General features: G+C 36.3%; 1 protein-coding gene across 8 annotated transcripts in view; it reads right to left on the bottom strand.

Annotated features, from left to right (window-relative positions):
- The window catches only part of THADA (THADA armadillo repeat containing), a 162,288-nt gene that overhangs the window by 120,725 nt on the left and 20,450 nt on the right, over window positions 1-21,113 (bottom strand). For 6 of the 8 annotated variants that reach the window (XR_007903853.1, XM_051783093.1, XM_051783094.1 and 3 more), the window contains 10 exons: window positions 20,141-20,351; window positions 18,637-18,772; window positions 18,174-18,310; window positions 17,593-17,751; window positions 16,315-16,472; window positions 11,191-11,300; window positions 10,398-10,532; window positions 4,184-4,316; window positions 1,233-1,346; window positions 28-150 (listed from right to left, as the gene is read on the bottom strand). Coding sequence is in view for 7 of the 8 variants with exons in the window: in XM_051783093.1 (XP_051639053.1) it covers window positions 28-150; window positions 1,233-1,346; window positions 4,184-4,316; window positions 10,398-10,532; window positions 11,191-11,300; window positions 16,315-16,472; window positions 17,593-17,751; window positions 18,174-18,310; window positions 18,637-18,772; window positions 20,141-20,351 (1,416 nt within the window). In the remaining variant the exon portion in view is untranslated. Of the gene's footprint in view, window positions 1-27; window positions 151-1,232; window positions 1,347-4,183; window positions 4,317-10,397; window positions 10,533-11,190; window positions 11,301-16,314; window positions 16,473-16,861; window positions 16,957-17,592; window positions 17,752-18,173; window positions 18,311-18,636; window positions 18,773-20,140; window positions 20,352-21,113 lie in introns of those variants that run through there. The other 2 variants (XM_051783095.1, XM_051783099.1) reach the window with 2 other exon arrangements.

Here is a 21,113-nt window from a genome sequence, read left to right as displayed (position 1 = left end):
GAGAAGCAAAATTAAGAATTAACTTACTGCCCAGACAGGTGACATAAACCCTAGAATTGATGCTTTTATTCCATCTGCAACATAAGGCATGATGTTTTCACCTAAACGTGTATCCCTGTACAGTGCCCGGAGGATATTTAAAGCATGAACCTGTGGTGGGAGTAGAGATATAAGAAAAATATAGATTCATTGGAAGATATCTTAAATTTAATATATGTATCTACAGCATTGAACATGCACAGCAAAAATAATCTAAATACACATTTACAGCACTTTGTTTCCATATTAAATACAAGAAATACTGCTACTAAAAAATACATTAAAATTGTTCAGCATTTACAGCTTAAAAATATATTCCTCTAACAACTATAGTCCAAGGCACTGGAAGCAAAGGCCAACATTCTTCTTTCCTTAGCTTATCATGGCTGTAAAAATAACATTCAAAGTTTAGAATCATCTTTTCCAACATTCTTGACACGCTGTAGATACTGTGAGAAAAAAATAAACTACAACTCACAGGAGGACAATATTAAGCTAGAACTGACAGCCAGGCTCGCTACACCATATGGAGCATTGTCTGATATTTCTCTTCTCTCAGTAAGGGAAGGTGGCAATCCGTGTAGCTTCACAGGCTTTGACAAGGCTACATAAATTTATACCAGCAGAAGATCTGGCAGAGCCATTAGGACATGTTTCTATGTATTGTCAACAAATTATGACTTGTACTTACAAACAGTATTTCATAGCAACATTTTGAAGATAAAGGTCTTGCCTTTAAAACATATTTCAGTATTCCAAATGTATGTATTTAAGGTTTTGAAGTTACTAAGCAGGCATAAAATCACTTTTCATGTAGTGTTTTACTCCATACAATATGATTTATGCATAAATAACTCACTTATTTACTCTAAATGTAAACAAAAGCTTGCTTGTTAATTCTCTTGTAAAAAGGAAGTTACTTATCTATTTGTTTAGAAATAGTACAGGCAGTAAACTGATCATATATGACTACATTTGCGTAGAAAAAAACCTATGAAATTATGCTCAATCCATTTTTTAGTATCTTATACAGATTGCAATTTCATGACCTCTGCACAGGCAAACACATTTTAAAATCAGCTATAGATACTAAAATCAGAATGTCCTATTAAAAACACAGGTTTTCCTTAACTGTTTGAAATAGCACAAACACGTTTTTGACATTTCCCTTTTGATGAGAGGCTGAATTTTACCTGTGGAATTACACTTAATGATTCATTCAAAGGTGTAGCCAAAGATATCAATTCTGCCATTGTCATTTTCAGCAAATCTGTTCTGCTCTTCTTGGGTTCTGATGCTAACAAAGCCTACATAAAGTAAAAAAAGAAAAAAAAAAATCAGATGTTTCTATCCATTTTTACCACCAACTCTGCTCCACATTCCTACATCTACCATATTACAGCCTAGACTTTGACCATACACAAGGACTAAATAAAAATTTGCAAAAAGTAAGTTTCAGTTTCAACTCTTTGCTTTTTCAAAGCCTTCCAGCATCCAACTTTACAGTAGGAAAACATTGCTCATGCACTATTCATTTGCCTAAGAAACTCGCTTGTATACAAGAGAAAAACTTATCACATAGCAAACACATTATCGTACTTACGACAACAAAAGTATCTGCCATATTATACATACTTATATTTCCTAGTATGGACTTTTTTTTAGTTTAATAACATACATCTGATAAGGGCTGGCCAAAGAATAAATTCTGGTTTGCAAACAGGATAAAAAAAAGCAGCACATTTTAAAAAAACAGATAAGAGGTGCATCCATCTCCAAATAGTAGTTCAGTGCATAGGACATCCAGTTGAGATGAAAATACTCTGATTTAGTAATCTGAAGTTCAGGACTGGAGGTAAAACAGTCTTTCTCTCCTTGTCTAGTACCGCTTGTTTAATTTGTCCAAGTCAGTACAAAGGGATAATCATAAATCACTTATTTCTAATAAAAAATTATTATCCATTTGTGCTTTGGGGCCCAGAGTCTGCTCAGCATCAGTAAGAACCAAATGGATCAGCCGCAAGCCAAATGAAGTACAGAGGTGAGGCAGAAACTCAGTAGTAGTCACTGTCAGTTTATCAGTACCTTTAATGATAGAAGAAAAAGGGGGGGGGAGGTGTACATGAAATATAAAAGAGAGGAGAGTGAACTGAAGACTAAAATTTCATACTCTAAAAATGTTAAAGCTGTAATTCGTATTTTCTCACTATTTCCTCACCTACTAATTGGGGTTGCACCTTTGTACTATTAAGTAATAACATTTCTATTTTAAAGATGCTATGAAATGTTTATAACCTTAAAAAATACATATTATCATTAAAATAGATGTGTTTTAGTAAAACAAGAACACACATAACAGGAAGTAGACAGCAAAGAGACCATGCTGTGTCTCAATTTTATGCATTAATAAAATAATTTTCTTTTACTACTGTTAGGATACACATTACAACTTACACATTACAATAAAACTTGTGTTTTATTATCTCAATGCAACGTGCTATTTAAAGTTTAATTCATTTTACTGAGTGCTATAGGCACATTCAAAACTACTGCCAAAGAACACTATCACCTCTCTTTACTATAAAACTGTAATTTGAAAACAGATTAATTCAGAATAATCCAAATGTTCATTTCGAACCTTCTCATTAATTGACTTAAGACTAATTTTGGATGCTTCCAAAGCTGTCAAAAAAGAAGCATCTGACCTGTTTATCCAAAATATAGACCAGTAATGTAGGCCAACTGCAGACTACACACATTTTCTGCAATGGGATACCATTAGGCCCACCTAGTACTTACATTAGTGCAACTTTTTACATGAATAACTGAAACATGGTTGTTTCTTCATATTCTCAAGATTAACACTAGATAATGCCCACTGGATTCAAACTGTGTGATGTGAATGCAGAAACCAGAAAACTTGAAATCACCAATTTCATTCTGCAGACAACTTACGGATATAAACAAGAAAGGTATTTAACTGCTGAAATTGAGAAGGAAAAGTGTCTCCAAAACCAATCCCCTATTTCTGATCCCTGCTGTCTAGCACATACACATCTAGCAAAGCCAGGAGTAGACTGTGACTGACATAAGCAAGGTCAGACAGAAGCCTGCTGCCTCAATTTTCTCAGAGCAAACTCAGAGTGGAAAACAAGCAAGATGAATTATTCTGGCAGGGAGAGCTTGCTCCCAGCAGTCCCTAAGATTCTTGGAATGTGCTTGAGCCTATACTTGAGAGAGTGGAGAAAGTTACAAATTGTGCAGATAATCTTCGACTCCTGTCTCAGAAAACTGGTTGAAGACCAAAATCATGGAGGTTAATTTAGGGGAAAGCAAACATGGTTGCTTTAAGGAATGAAAACAGTTAAGCGTAAACTGCAAGACCAACTCTGCAGTGACTGACTCCACGGGGATGCAGATGAGCTGCTGCATAGTAATGTGGGGGGCTCAGTAAGAGGCAACAATTCAAGCAGAGACAAAACACTGCCAGCCAGCCGATCAGCCATCAGTTCTGAATTTGGCAGAAGACAAAGAAGCTGGGATTTATGGAGCTGATAGTTAACACAGGGAGCAGGAAGAATGTGAGAGCGTGATCCCACATTCCCGGACAGAAGTCTTCAGTAACCTGCTCACTCATAGCACTCCAGACTGTCAGTCAATACCAGTTATTGTAACACTATTACTTGTGCTTTATGACTACTGAGTGGACTTCCTGAGTTCTTTGCAAGCCACAATTTTACAATTCTGTAAAGGTCTGTTCATATTTTACCACCCTCCCACTTTGCACTGAAGAAGTCCAAAGTTACATGGTTAACAAAGCCTTACTTGAACTGTGAATTAATTTATGAATTTGCCAGGATTATTACAGTGGCAACATAGAGCCTAATCTCAGTCTTTAGAAATGCCATTCAAACCTACCTCAAGCCAAAAATTTCAAGAGTCAACAGAACTGAGGTGCCAAACATGGTTTAATTACAAGCAGTTTCTTAATTGCACAAAGGCAATCTGTATAAAGGTCTGTATAAAAAATCCCAGTTGTTTGATCAAAAGGAGTTGAAGTGAGAAAAATAAATACATAATTTTATTTTTTTATGGCCTTTCTGGTGAATACATTTAAGTCAGAGGTAATAACATTATTTGGTACCTGTATGTAGAATGGAATTCCTGCACTACGTCTGGTTGCACACAGTGTAGATGAAGGATCACAAGATTTGATTTCTTCCAACACACAGCTTAGCCACTGCTCTGGCATCTTGTGCAGACTCTCACTATTACACCTATATCAAACAAATACATAAGAAACATGAAACAAACAAAGAAAACTAAGACAGAGTCAAGAAAGCAATTAGTGACCTAAAAAAATATTTCTTACTAGATGTTAACATCTCCAAGCATACATGCAGATTTTTATCATGAAACAAAATAAATTAAAAAAGGAATTGTACATTTTTCCAATGTTGGTACAAATCATATTAACTCCACTTATTAAGTGCCACGAGGAAAGTATATTTCACTGAACAGAAAACAAAGATTCTGTGCTTCCACACAGCAACAATACTCTGCCAAGAACTATTACCCTGTTCTGGAGAAAAAAACAAAGGCATATGCACATCAGTCACTGTGTAGGAAGCGGCACTTCACAAATTCATATCTTTGTTGTCACACAGTAGGTGATGCGTGACCCTTACATTAACTAACAGTTATGTTTATAACTGTACAAACCAAAACTGAAGCCCCTCAAAGTAAGTACGCATTATGTAAACAACCCTGCGAACCTCAGAGCGAGAGAAGGAATGAAAAACAAAACATACTGCTCTTTTTAAAATACTAAGTCAGTAAAACTTCTGATAAAACACCTAAATTGCTCTCCTATCATCAAATACTCCTCCTCTGCAGTTATAAAACTCAGCACTACCAGGAAGCAAAGGACTTCCAAGGACGAGAAAAACTCAAGTCTACTTCATATTCAGTGTGCAAGACCACCTCATTAATCTTATGTCAATGTTCCAGAAGGATCATTCATTGTTACAAAAATTTCTATTAACGGGAAGTTGTTATTAAAACTTGTCACACTGGTTTGACACTGACTCAGAGTAGAAGAAAGAATTAATCACTATAGGCAATACAACTGCAATTATCTCAACCATTAAGGACTTGCCCTACCTAAAAATATGAACTATCATTAAATTCGTGATTAAGAAGTGAGACCTTACAGTAAGACTACAATCAAATTTTCTACCTAGGTGACTGAAATATAGAATTTAAAGGGAAAGGTAAAAGGCAGCAGGTACTGACGTGAAAACCAAAATCTAATGGAAGGTCTGCATCTATTCTCTCCTTCTTCATCGTCCTCCTATTAAAGCAAGAATTTATGTAGGCTAAAAACCTGATAGCAAACAATAAATGAGACTTTAATCTGTAGCAAAACCCTCCTTTCCTTCTTTTACAAAATAAACAGAAAATTAGCAATGTAGAAAACTGAGGTCATAGGAAGTGCCAGAGAGGTCAGCAGGAGACTTCTTACTCTTCAGTAATTCCTGTAAGATTTCCACCACAGGTTTCCTGCCCTGCTGCCAGGTCTCTTCCCCATTTTTGTAGGGCAGTATCTCTTCAAAACCACAGCCAGAATGCAAACCAGCAGTCCAGAACTCTAGAGAAACATGGGTTCACAAGAGGTATGTCACCTCATGCCACAGCATAAGAGAAAGGCACTTCTTGCCCCAAGTGTATGACAGAAGCAATCAAATTAACCTGGAGATTCACAGTGAGTTCTCTTTTCTTTGACTTTCTGTTGCTGGTAATTGGTTTCCCCCCCCTTACTTTCAGGATGTGTTCCTTTGCTCATTTTTGGGCACACAAGAGGACACAATTCTAGGGTTGAGACCATGCAAAACTTCTCATGGATCTTCTCCATGGGTCTCTGCAGTTAGATACTACTTTGAAGTTCTCTTCATCCATGTCAACACTTTCTGCAAAAGCTACTCCTTCTGATCATGTCTGCACCTCGTTCTACATCCCCGGCTAAGTAGAATTTAAATGTCTTAGTTCAGTCATGCAAAGAACAGTGTTCACCCCTCCTCAGTACATTTTCTTAGTATTAACACAAACACCCCACGAGAAATACTCACATCTGCTGAGGTGCAGAGGAACACAAAGTAAAGCATTAAAGAAATATTTAAAAGTTGCTACATAGCACACTGTATATTTTTTTTTATTAAGTAAACTGAGGGGTTTTTCCCCTTTCAGTACTCGTAGAAAGAGGAGAAACATACTGAACTCCAATAAACTTCAGATTCCCTTAAAGCTGTATTGCTTTGATCTCGCCACAAGTAATTCTACCTTGTTCAGTCACCCACCAATGCACTTTTATTTATTAGAAGGTGAAAGAGTTATTGCTTTAGAGTTAGAAACGTTAGAGACTATTGACTTTGAAATGGAGATGACTACTCCCTTAAATTTGGCAGCTCCATCTCCTTATGGTCTGGCAAGAAGAATATTGTCCTAAGAAGCAGGTGGCCCTAAATTTTAAGAATAACGAAGTCTCAAGTTCAAATGTCATTTTCCAGAATGAAACAGTAATTATTTCTACTAGATCAAACAAATACTGCTGATAATGAAAATATAACACAGTTACTTGATACACAAATTACTTAAGACGCAGTACATTAAGTATAATCTACAATTTTCTGTCTGTCTGCCGGTTATAAGAATTTCATACATGCCTCAAACCCTTTCTGTGGTCAGTACCAATGAGTAGAAAAAGCCTGGAAATCCAAAACTAAAGCTAACCCCCTTTTCCTAAGTTATAAACCTGTGTTTTCTCCTATCCAAAATAAATGGTGCGCTAACAAAGGGTCGATCTTGGATTTGGCCTTCCTGGATGTCAGTGCTTTGTAGCATAAATTTCACATGACCAGAAGCATTTTCTGCAAGGGTGTATCCAGAAGTCAGAGTTTCCAATTGCTGCAGTTAGTTCCAATCTGGGGGAAAAGGGGTTTTCTTTCACCATTTTTCCTCTCTCAATAGACCTGTGGAATTATTCTTTTGTAGGTAAATCATGTGATTCCTGTTTTTCATAAAGCTAGACTCAGATACTTCCCCTGGCATTTCTCAGGCAAATAAAGAGACAAGAATTTAGTCTCATAAACACATTACTATTCAAGTTATAAGTCTACTTTTAAGAACAACTTCTGTGAAACTGCAAAGTCGTTCCACTTGCATCCTCCTTTTCACAGCATCTGCTCTACATGAAGCAAAAAAATTTGAAAAAATTTTTCAAATTACATAAGTGCATTGAGAAGGGTGCTGGTTTGAGGTTTCTCTACCAGTAAAGCAGAGCAGAGAGAATCTTGGGTGGCGTCAAAACTTCAGAAAGACAGTGTTGTTACCCCTATCTCTCTTTCGCACCAAGCAGGAAAAGAAATGGGAGGGAAAATACGAACAGTGTCAAAAATTATTATGTATTTGAACTGAGCAGTGCCTTAACATTGTATCTTACGCTTCCTTCTCATGTATTTCCTAACTCTAGAAGCATCACAATACATAAGAACAGTTCCCCCCCCAGGGTTTCTTTCTCTCGCTTTAAGACTCTTCCCTTCACATCAGTGATTACTGATAACTTTTGCTGAAAAGTTATTTACACTTCTAGTAAATTTCACTACAAAGTCCATTAGTGACATTTCAATTTTACAAGTCTTCCTAGCAGATCATAGGAGCCTGGGAAAGCAAAGACTTACAGTCACTTCAGAGCAACAAAATGAGACAGAAGCATAGTTTAGTGGAAAGGATTAGGAGGGTCTGCTCCCAGTTCCCCAACAGAAATATTACAGAAGACCAGGCACTGACTAGGTACAGATGAATAATTTCCATCGATACTGATAGATTAAACAATTGTAAAATCAAAGCAGGATTCTTCTTTATCATTACTGTTTTCCAGAAAACTATCAAGTATGGTCCTAACTTGCTGTACCACCCAAAACAGTGTTCACCCAGTTTAAGTTCCAATTCAGGTATGTAAAAATGTTCAAAATACATTACTTCTAAGTAAATACATTGTGCTGTATGACATAACTCTTCCCAAACCTTACCCTTGCATTCTGCGACTTTAGTGAAGCAACACTCTACAGCTTTAGCTATGCAACACCATTTGAGATTTCTAGAAATCTTTCTGTTCTACCCAATCTCTCAAAAAAGAGATCACTAAATAAAACAAAAGCTAAACAGGCAAAACATCACTTGGGATAGAGACATTGTTTGAGTATTTATAAGGATTACACAAGATTCAAGTTGAGAACAAACACCCAGAGACTTCCATGTACTTTCCCTAACCACCATGCTATCTGATCAAATGAATATTTGTAATTTCTTCAGGCCTTTGATAGGAAAATATTTTTTTAAAAAAACACATTGCTTATTTCACTGATATGAATGTTCCTTGTTATGTAACTGTATGGTCTTCTAAAGGTGCAGCTGCAGGCAACATGAAGCAGGCATGACAAATGGAGCATTACACTCCCAGAAGGAATATGAACAGGGAAACGGAAGAATGGTAACTTGCATACTTAAGCAGATTCAGCAATTTACATCCAAATTTCAAGACAGAGATTGAATTTCATCACGTTTGTAGGAAGTCTCTGCAGAGGAAATACTTCTCTTTCACCACTACCTCAAACAGGTCTGAATACCATTGTTCTGTCTAGAAAGAAGTCTACTCTTTGTTCTTACAAGACTGGTATTTAAGGGTTGTATAGCCATAAGTGAGCTAGATAGTAAACACTGCAGCATAAACTCTTAAGAAAATGTTTGGCTGTAAAAGTGAAGGACCATGTTCAACTAGAGTAATTTATAAATGCTTGGGAAAGGGATCTGTGTCTTAGAGAAAGAATTAATTCAAATGTCAAGGATGTTTCTGTAGATCTTGAGCTCAATTCTGTCCAACAAGGTATCATGTTTAAGCCATACATTATTGTAAAGTGCCCCAGACAAAGGCTTTCTCTGCTGGTATTGTGGACACAGCAGTAAATTAATACAGGATGTGATACACGTGCTTCAAGACTGTCCATGAGCCTTGCAGCTGTGGAGAGAAGTAGACCAGTTGAGAGTCACTTGCAGAGGAGCCCCTCAGCTGTAGCAGGGTACATGGAAAGACTCTGTGACACTCAATAGACCAGTAAAGCAGCTGCATTCACCAAGACTTAATGAACCCATTTTGGAGAAGAGTCTCAAGATACTCCTCGTATCCCTGCAGTACCAAACCAAGAGTCATTTGCTGTTCTGGTATCAGTCTCCTTTCTCCTTCATTTTAAATACAAATATATGCCATGAGACCTGTAATTCATGGAAATTATTTTCTTTCATTGAAACAAATGTACTTCCACAGAGCTGCTCTCTGGTTCTTGTAACTATCTTTTCCTAAAGGAATACTTGCTCTACCTGAAATACCTTAACTTTAAAAATGCTAAAAAGTCAAAAAAATTGTTATGGACAACTGCTAATTCAGAACAGGAAAATCACTTAGGTTTTGTTTTTGATGATACATACACACTGCTTAAGGTTTTAATAACTTTCAGAGAAGCAGAGCTCTCTTGAGCTTGGCTCTTCAGTTTACAACCCAATATAAGGCTGCTCAATTGAATACAATGGCAGAAAAAGGGAGAGAGAATGAACACACCGGGAACTTTTCAGAATTCTAGGTAGATTTGCTCTACTCTATTTGCCTCAGCTTTTAAAACAAACTGAAAATCAGAGAAAAACAGCTAGTCTGCTATAAACTATTTCATAAGTTTTCCAGTATTTCCTGGTTTTTAGTTTATTTGCTACAAAGTTCATAGAATGGTTTCTGTTGGAAAAGACCTTAAAGAGCATTAGACAGTCCCTGCATATTGACTGAGATCAGACTAGTGGGGCTGTACCTGTTTGGATCACCTCCTTTCTTATCTTAAAAAAACCCTTGTGGTTGTAAAAGGTCTGTTTGCTGGGTATTTTTTTTTTTCAACAGTATTACTCTGATGGTCGGATTCTCTTCAATCTGATTGGCAGAATAAATCCTTTGAAACTTGCATCACCTTAAAATTTCCTGAACCAAGTTTCCACAGCACAGAAAAAGAACGCAACATTTACACAAATAAATGTAATGTATATAGAGAGGTGAAAAGATAGGCAGTAACAGTATCACGTATCAGTTTCTTTTTTTTTCCTTTTTAAGTAGATAACCAAATGTAAAGTAAGGATGTGTGAGCTCTCAGTAAACTACCCAGGCCAACTTAAAATCCCTCAGACTGCTAGCACCCAAAAGAAAATCATGTACCTTCTACAGATACACTACCAATGAACCATGGCTTTACAGTTTAACATCTCACCAGTTTCTGCAGCAGTGCTGGTACATATACACAGCTGTCTCACCAACATCCTGTGCCAGAGACCAACCCCTCAGTTCTGTTGGTAAAACTGTCTGAGGCGACACACAGTGAAGCTGGTCAGACAGCCAGTCTCTACTGAAAACACCAAAAACGTTTCCAGTAAGAAATAAAGAAGAAACAGATCTGCACCTCAAACTGGCTGACTTGGGGCAGTTACTTAACCTGGCATTGGTGCAAAAATACATGTACTTCAAACTGTGAATTTGACTGGTGTTTCAAAAAACTACATTTAAAAAAAAAAAAAAAAAAAAGAAGCAACACCAAATCCCAGAAAGTTGGTAGAGATTTTGATTTTAAAAATCTTGTGATGTACAGTCAGGTATTCTTCCAAATGCCAGAATACACAACTCAGTGACAGGTAATAAAAGCTTCCAGGAAAACATCCTGTCTGAAACAAAGTCTGGCATACATTTTTGTAAAGGACCAGAAAAGGGGGTGAGATGGAAGAATTCTACACTCCTGCTTTTCCCAAGAGTTTTTAAGAGCTGTTCATTAAAATAACGCACCAGAGACTAAAAAAATGCAGCAAGCATTAAACATCTGTATCATTTTTCAATGCCTAAGCACCATCTCTAGCCATAAGTATCACAGTCCAAGTGACAGACATCATGCAACCAAATGTCATAATCATGCCTTCACCAAACTCGAATAAAATCCACACGAAACCTGCACAGGCAGTTTCAGGATTGATGCCACAGTTTGGTAAAACTATTAGATTAAAAACATCTTCTACCTGGAAAGCATTTCCATAAGTTGCACAAAGCCAGCATATGCCAATTCAAATGCACCCCTGTGCCTTGATTGCAGCAGATGATGTTTAAAGTAATCACCGATATTTTTAACCTAAAAAAAAAAAAAAAAAGTGAAATTAGATATACACAATTCATTTATGTATGCAAAATATTCTGCAGTCACAAGCAGCAATCCTTCCCCTGGTTGAAAAGGTCACTGGCACAAGCAAAAAGTAACTAGAAGTCCTATAATTAAAAAAAAAACAAAACCAAAAAAAACAACAAACAAACAACAAACCACTTACTTTTAAGGATAACAAATATTATACTCAATTTTTCAGGTCAAAAGGGTAGTTCTGGATCCTCAAAAAAAGCCAAAAAAAAAAAAAAAGGACATAAAATTGATTATTTGTCCAAGAGGTATACAGATTTTAAGAGAAGAAAGGGACAACCCTTATTTTCAGAGGGAAATTTTGAATCTTTCTTGTCTGCCTACACTCTTACCTAAAATCCCAACAAAAATATCTACTAAAGCATAACAGCAGAAACAAACATCTACAAAAACATCTAAGATACGAAATTCAAACTCTACAAATTGTGCCAAAGGGAAACAAATCTACCTTAGGTATCTTTAAGGTTCTAAGATTCTGCATAATTGCTGTGGACTCTTAGAAACACTTTTAAAATGAAAAAGATGTTGTATGTATTTAGCAACGAGAGCTATATTTAAGTGTCAAAAAGGCAAATGGGATAACTAAACTTTTACTCATAGTTACTTTCTAGAGTTCTATCAGGATACCAAGTTTTTAAACTAGGCTGTTTTATTTGTTGGGTTTTTTCCTCTAATTCTCATCAACTTTCAAGTCTAAATCAAACTTCCAATTTAATTTGTTTAAAATGCATAGCACATACTTAATTCTATTATGCAAAATTTTCCTCAGGAGTATTTCCTAAAAGTTCTCCAGCAGAAGTTTCTTTAAGCTTTTATATAAGACCATGCATAAAATCACATCAAGTTTCTTATAAAATTCTACTTATTCTGTTACTTATGATTTTAATACTTTAATAGTTTGACAAGTAATTAAGCTGTCAGAGAAGTTAACCATATCTAACTATATAGTTTTTCATCCTCCAGTTAAATAATTTGTATTACCCAAGTAATGAGATTGCAACAGTTAAAAAAAAAATTGAGACAGTCTAGTTATTATTTCCTGTAGCTAAACTTCACCTAATATGAAACACACAATAACTGGAAATACCTGAGCTAAAAAGGTTATTTCTCTGAGTTGATTTTAAGGTAGTTTATGTATCCACAGGGTTTCATTTCAGCTTTCTAGCCCAAAAAGAAGGAGTAAGTGCCCTTTATTCAGAAGGAACTGACCCACAGACAGACCAGCTCTCCAGGTGTGTAAACAAAACTGAAACAAGGAAACCATACACAGGCAAATCAATTTACCATCCTGTTCCACCACCACACTTACATTTTTAGAGCAATTCATATGATTCTTTTTTTGTCATGTAACTTTCAACTTTACTATTTATACTTCTGAGCTATTTGCAACAGCCATACTGACTAGAAGCTTGCATCAAATTGAACTCACAGGCTAGAAAAAGCACTGGTATAACTCAGTTCTTGCAAATAACATCAGTCTGAGCCTGAGGCAAGTGTGTAGGCATGGATTCTTATCCAATGGCATCATGCCATCCATGAGTGTCCAGCTTCCTCATGTCAGAAAAACAGTACTTCATACATCATGATGGAGAGGTCAAAGAATTCACATTTTCTACAACATCATGAAGATCGACAGCAACTATAATACAAGGTGCCTCTACCAACTTTGCTTGCACATGAAATAGCACCCCTGATGAAGTTAAAATACTCACATATGGAATAGGGAGTAAATATAATAAATACATTCGATCATCTTGGTCAAAAATCTAGAATACAACAGGTTAGTGTTACTAAATCAAGAGTGAACAATTTACAGGGTCACACTTGCTGCTGAGGCCAAGAATATCAGTATTTAAGACATAAATTCTGTACAGGATATTCTCAGAGGGCCCTGAAAAGTGGTTGGTACATTTGTGCCTCCACATAAATAAGATGTCACTGTAGTAAGGTTCTACATTCTAGATGGTGTTTTTTTTCAAACCATTAATAGAGGATGGCTTAAAATGCACAAAGGACTGCAAAAGCATCTCAATTCAAAACTAATTGTAGTCTGTGAAATACTGCCAAACACTACGAACCTCCAGAGGAGATGAGACTGATTATATTAAGAACTGAAGAGAGGTTGGTTTTTTTGGTGGGTTTAGGGGTTTTGGTTTTTTTTGTTTTTTTTTTTTTTAATTCTTCCTATAGTAGAACAAATTGCTTGCATCTGCTCCAAAGCAGCAAAGGGAGCCACATTTTTGCACTGATGGCACAAATAAGTAGCAAGTACTGAGGACTGTCAGTACCTACAAGCCTTTTGTCAATTCAGTGTTTCATCACAAGGGCTCAGATCAGCTCTCTTGGGACTGCTAGGTTAACACAAGCAGAATTCCTGGCATTGGGACAACTAAGTCTTTTCACTTTGGCACACAGCTCTGGCAAGCTTATCTCTCAAAGCAGTCTTTAAACTTCACAGGTGAGATAAACAGGAGTTTGAGGAAGAGCTAAGGTTCCTCCAGGCTTGGAGCACTCTCATGATTTGCAGATCATATGACAAACTCAACACAGTCTTCGTTAGATATTGTTTTGCCAATATCCTGGTGGTACTAGGACATGATACTATTTGTATTGACCGTCTTAACAGGCAGACCTTTGAGCCTGTTATCACTGGACTTTTAGGATCAGATGGAAAATGAAAAGTCGATTATGTATTTGAATAGAGAGATATACTATACTCCAGATATTCTATGCCCTTCCTATGTCTGCTTCTGAAGGCAAAGCAACCATGGTAGACTAGCTTAGACTTTGAAGACTGCGACTCCAGATACAGTATTTTGAGGCTGCTCTATACATGCATTTCCACACCACGGAGCTGAAGATGTTACAGTCAGTGTGCACAGTGGTATCAAATGCCATGTAAACCCAATCTCTAACTCAAAAGACAAGGGGAGAGTAAATCTGATATTGTCCCAACTTCCTAGCAGCAACAACAAAGTACCATGCATGAGCTGCCTTTGCCAAGGTCTCCTACATAGGTACAAGATGGGAAGGTTTACAACAGGATGACAACAGACCGGTCAAGCGGTGCTATCAGACTTTTTCTCAACGATTACTTAGTCCTGACTCAAGGCAAGATGACCAAGGTTTCTCTCGAGATTTTCTTCTCTGTATTCTTAAATCTCTTTTAATACTTACAGAATGAAGAAAAAGAACAGGCAACTTTAAAGGAAGGCTCGACATGCGTAAGATTCTGAAATCCAATTGTCTTGTCAACACCAAAAAGTGTTTAATAGAAGTCTGAAGCCACAGCAGTTACAGTATTGACATTTTCAGTCATTTATGATGAAATCACCTTTTTTTTGGTACAATACAGTAATGCCAATTTCAAAAACACAGAAAAAATGCCCACAGTACTTCTATTTGTATACATTCAGTGAAATTGTATTTCTATGTGTATTTCCTTGCAAGCCTAAGGAAAATCAGGGTTTCAAACTGACTTCAAATCAGTTAGCATTCTTCAAATTAGAATGCAGACATTCTGTTTTACAGGAAGACATCTGAAGCATATATAACCTAAGGAGGCATCTACAGGAAGAGAAGGTATCTTCATATAATCACAGAGTATCCTGAGTTGGAAGAGACCCACAAGGATCACCGAAGTCCAGCTCCTTGCTTAATAACACAGCATTTCTGAAAGGGTATCTACTAATGTCTGCTTTCTAAAGACAGAGATGCTACAGTAAAAGCCAACTCATTCCTTTTTGACCTGGTGCAAATTAATTACCATAATGGTGGAAATGAGTATCTGTTGTCTCATCTACGCTCCAGACTTCTGCAACAATACAAGCACAGCTGTTAACCAGATGAAAACATGAAGGGTAGAGACACCGCAAGAATAAAGATGCCAACCCTATTTCTGGGACACCCAATAATAGATAACATGACAAATAAGATTTGCAGTGCATTCTACTATTAATTATTTTAAGATGGAAAGCTCTAACACCTAAGGAAAAACTAAGTATTTTCTGTTGGAAAGAAAAAGAAGTTAAAAAGTAGTAAGTCTTGCATATTTCAATCTTCCATGGAGAGACTGGTTTTGTTGAAACCATACGGAAATGAAAAGGTCATCAATTAAAAACAGAAATTTAATAAACATAAAATATTTCCCAAATAAATGCCTGTGGTAATCTAATTTCTTGTAAACACCAAACTCAACACTCTACAAGAGACCCAGATGGCATATTAACATTTCTGATCCCTTAAATCAAAAAAATTGGAGGAAAAAGAGAGTCACATTACATACAAATTATTCATAATTCAGTCTCTTATGGAGGACAAGATTAAGACTAGTCAGCATGTTTAACTTTTAGAACTATTGGCTATGAAGTTTAATTAATGAAAAGCTTTAAGTAAAATGAAACAGAAGACATTCTGAATATGACATCAGCTTAGAAGATTTTTAGCAGCTCTATAAGTGCCTTATATATAGCGAGAGAGAGAGCAACAAAGGGTAGGGAGACAGGCAGGCATTGGTATCCCCAAACACAGCATACATCTCATAAATAACCCAATACAATTAGAATTAATATTCCTTGAGTTTGTTAGTTTCTTTGTTTGTTAGAAGTCAATAATAATAATGATAATTTCTTCACTTACATGTTTCTACTGTAGTTATGCTTTCTGAACATCACTTCACAAAAACAAGACTGTTAACCAAGTATAATAAACCAAGAAAACCACAAGAACATGGCAAATACAAAAAATAAAAAATTAAAACCCCACAACTTTTCCCATACAGAATCACAGAGTATTCTGAGTTAGAAGGGACCCACAAGGATCATCAAGACCAACTCTTAAGTGAATGGCCCATACAGGGAAGTAGATTTAAGAAAAAAGCTTTCTGAAAACTGCTTTCCCCTCACTACTACCCAAAAAGACATTGCAGGCATTATAATAAGAATTACTTCCCTACCTGTTCTATAGTAATCAACCCATTTGAAGGTTCAGATGTAGTCTGTGAAGGCAAAAGTTTACACAGTGTCCCTAGGAGCAGAGATACTTCCTTCATGCTTCTCCAGCAACATACAAGAACCATTTGAGCTGTGACATCACACGTTTGCCTTTCTTTACCTTAAAAATAAAAACCACCAAATGCAACAGTGTTAGTCAAGGTTCTCAGTTGCAGACGTGTAATTTAAACTGCATTTAGCCTGATCTTCTTAGAAAACACAATTAACTAAGAAAAAATTTCTAAACTTGCCTACCCAAAAGATAAGTCAGTGTTGCTGACCCTAACTGTTTCCGCTCCTCAACACTTGCTGTACTTTATTTCACTTGGGAAAGGTTGCAGCATGAACATTTTACCAGAACAGTGCTACTTTAAAGAGTAGAGGCCTTTGGGTCACACTTGTTGTTTACCAGCACATTGAACTATAGAAACATCTACAGGTTTGGAGCCAGGCTCCAACAAGTTCCCCATCATTCCTAAATCCATCACTCACAGTACACCTTCCAGAGGTTGCACTGCGTTTACAGCGCAACACCCCCATCTGGCGGCTGCTGTGACACTTTTACGTATTTATCCACTTCTTTCATACAAGCCAGATCAAAATTACTTTAAACACAGAAAAAAACAAGCGAGGAAAGGAAGTTCAAAAGCTTGCACTAACGATGAAATTTAAAAATGTACAGATATTCTATAAATTTATTCTGGCCTACACTAAAGACGCCGAAGCTTACAATTTCTTTATCACTATAAGGCTTAATTTCATAGCTGTTATTCATTAAAACAGACAAATACCACCTAACATTTTACCACTGGAATCTTTTTAACTGAAGTTTCTGTTTATGTAATTTCATGCAACAAGTTGTATTGCATGAACATATTCCCCATTAGCCTTGTGTACACTGGAAAGGGAAATCATAATAACACCTTTCAACAAGAAATGCATTAGAAGTGTTGCTTGATAGAAAAGGTGTCAAAGATTACCTGGCCAGCACAGTTAGGGCAATAGAGTCTAGGTCAATATCAAAACAACTAAACCTCACTAGTGCCTTAAGAGAGGTTAACCACAGTCTTCCAGAAACACAGTGAATTAGTCTTTAAAATCATGTCCAAATAACTAGCTGCTGAGATAAAAGAACCGAAACATTATATGGAGCAAGTAATTTTCAATTTTGATAACCCACATAAAATGCCTACTCCATAAAAAATACCTTCGTTTAATTAATAATACAGCACTGGATTTACCTCTCATTTCTGTGCAAGTATTTTTCATTGGCCTCTGGTCAGCCAACTTTTCAGACTCTTCTTTGCAGTGTTCTTTCAAAATTTTTGCTTGCATAAAATAATCATTCGTGTCTTGTGGTTGTATCTCATTCAGAATCATCTGCAGACGACCTGCACTTTCTGCATATTAAACAAGAGGGATATTTAAGATGGTTTAGTCTTTTATTTCAAGTTCTTTATACTGATGTAATTAATTTTGGGTGCATAAGTGCAAAAGAAAGCTATTAGCATTAAAAAAAAAAAAAAAAGTAAAATTATGGCAATTAGAATGATTAAGGAAGAAAACTGAATTACAGTCCCCCTCTTGTATCTGTTGAAGTGATGCAACAACACAATCTGCAGATGTTTGGGGCTTTTTAGTGCAGAAGTCAGGACAACCTTTATCAGAAGTTAAAAGAGTGGCTTAAGATTATGATATACAACAAGAAACTGAAAGAGAGGGGTGCTCGTTCTAATTCTTAATCACTGCAAAACAAACAGAACTTCAGGGGCATCAGATTTTAACAGAATTCTTTGGGGGTTCTGTTTGTTTGTTTCTTTACCTGGATCAGTATCCATTGGAATAAGACCCTCTGGTGATGAGCTCTGTACTACTGGTGATACCACAGCAGAGAGTTTGTATGACATCAGAATGAGCCTGGTCACCATTTCCTTCCATTCAGATACCAGTGTCAAGTTACTTAAAAAAAAAAAAAAATCAAAACCAAAATCACAATCAGAAACATCATAACATGGATTAAAAATAATTTTAAATTTAAAAGAAAGAGCTGAAATTACAAACACTTCCACAATGGTATTTATGAAAACTATAAATAGGGTACAGATTGAAAAGTCCTAAGGCTGAGTTTAACACATATAAAGGAAGTATGAAAGGGCTAGCTAAACACTGCAGCAGCCAGATCCAGGTTCTGGATTTTGTTATAAATAATACTGTATGCTTTTATGTTCTCCTGAACAGCTCTTCCACTGCACTTAAACATGGAGTTACAACTTAGTTTTACTTACTTAAAGGATAACTGCTGCAAAGCTCCAGTTATACAATGCACTCTCCCATACATTGGGAACGATGCTGCTGCTCGAAGCAGAGACTTCTTGGCTTGGAATATTTCTTCTTCAACATTCATCAACAAAAGCTTGATAACTAAAATTTTTAAAAGCACAGATTTGCATTATACATATATCTTGTTTTTTCTAAGAAATAAATCTGCTTTAAGAAGTATTTTAAGGAATAAAGCCTGTTTACACAACAATTCAATGGAAAATTCAGTTTCCTTGTTTACACTTTTCTCTGTTTTGCATCTTAAATACAGGTTATTGTTGATTTTCAGTAACCTAAACTCCAGCAATATTTGGCATAGGCAATTTAATCTATCTGAATCAAATGGTAGCTGTGAAAAGCCCAATCCTGATCCTACATTTGGGGACAATCCCCCAGGTTATGATGAAGTCACAGGAAGTTACCTATGACACACTGCAAGTCAGACTTCACCCTTAAGAGGCACATTAATATAATGTGTCTCTCCAGTTCAGCAGAATACTAAACATCAAAAGTTCATGGTTAAATATTTGAACCCTCTGTTTTCCACTAAAGAACCTGACCAGTCTTCAAGGATACATGTGCCTATTTTAATTATACCTTCCAGCATCTCAGTGTCAGAATCTGAATGAAATATAGACTCTAACAAGGAACCATGTATGACTAACAACAGGAGATACTCTACAGAAATGAGACATGAGGTTATCCAAACATTTCCTCCATTTATGGCAACAACAACCATGTCTCAAAATCACTATTTCACTGCATATGAAGTATTAATAGGCATCTACAGAGAAGCCAATAATGGCACAAAAAGTACACAATACTTAGTTTACTAAAAATCTACGAATTATATAAAATTGTTTATTACAAATAACGAATTTAAATACTTCAGTTTTATTGAAAATTACAAAAGGTGGACGAAGCCTGATTAAGAAATTTGCTAAACCTGCCAGTTCTAGAGCCCTGTCATCTTTCATCCAGGGGCACTAAACCAAAGAAAAATATTCCAGATATGAACAAAGCCTGATTACTGTGGATGTGTATGTGCAGGACTGAAAATCACTCAGAAAAAGGCTTCCAATGACCAGAGCATCAAGGGGCAGTTTTGCAAACATCAAGTACTGGAACATACACAGACCAACTACTGCTGCCTTCCCTTTGGGTGACTGAGGTCTTAGAGGAAGCAGAGGCTCCTTTCCCTGCACTTCATGTGCCCAGCTTCACCGGGCTCACTACCTGGGCCTCAATGTCACTAGTCAAAATAATAACAAAAGCCATCTTCTAGGATATTCAATAACTTCAACACAAACCCAGATTAAGCCAGGCACCTGGCTTCCTAACAGCAAAACAAAATATACTTAAAATCCTGCTACAAATAAGCATCTCTTACTAAGCCTGCTACCAAAAAGCCATAAGGAAAAGCAGTAAAGTTTCAAATAACTATAAAAAACTTTTTCCCCAAAATATTACCTGCCAGAGTGTTCTTCTCCACTATACTCACTAATGTGTTTTCATCCACCTGGGTGTTATGCTCAACCCATTTTCCTAAACAAATATGTTGCAATCCTTCATGATGTACTAAAAAGTTCAACAAATACGAAGCAGTGACACAATCATATGGCTTGGTACTTGTGCTAAGATCCATTGCTGCTTGGAAAAGAAGATCTATATTTCCAGAATCCTGAAAAAAAAAAACAACAATAATGCTCATTTTTTGAGCTTTCATATTGATTTAATTAAGTTATTTACCACCCTGAAATCTGAGAATCTGGTTTTCATTAAGTTTGCTGGTACATATTTCTGAAGAAACAGTTATTTTGTGCACTGATCACCTTACAGTCAAAACATGCATGTGCATGTATTCAGCAAGCATACAATTACATACACATTGAGAATGGGGAAAGTCATTTACAAAGGAATATTCAATCACACTGCACTTCACAGGAACATGACTGTGTTTTATCTGCTAATGGACACCACAGGGAAGCGTAGTTTACCAGGAAACAGTATCTGTTCATCAGTACTTATTAATTTAAAAGTCACCTTTTATTAATTAATAAGCAAAAAAATCAGTATTGAGTTCAAAGGGCAAAATTTGTGAGAAATTAAAAAATATCATCATATAATGAAATCTGAGACCAATCAGAAAGGAAAAAAACGAGGAGCTGAATTTCTTAAAATACAAGAATAACCAAGTCAAAATGCCTCAATCATTTCCAAAGGGAAGTCACAGTTAAGCAAGGAGTTAATATGAACTGATAGTTCACAGTCACAGAGTTCTCTGATAGTTCACAGTCACAGCCAATGAACTTCCCAAATGCCTTCATCCATTAGTAAAACAAGCCTCCCTAGGTAAGGGCAGAAGCTATATAAAAATATATTAAATATGTTAGCAATGAACACTACTGCAGATAACTTGGGTTGACTTCCAAGTTTCAGGAAC

Source organism: Manacus candei, unplaced genomic scaffold, assembly GCF_025592945.1.
Source record: "Manacus candei isolate 608988 ecotype Guabito, Panama unplaced genomic scaffold, ASM2559294v1 h1tg000017l, whole genome shotgun sequence".
Classification (NCBI taxonomy): domain Eukaryota; kingdom Metazoa; phylum Chordata; class Aves; order Passeriformes; family Pipridae; genus Manacus; species Manacus candei.
The sequence above is the reverse complement of the archived record's forward strand: the minus strand, read 5'-3'. Positions and strand labels throughout refer to the sequence as shown.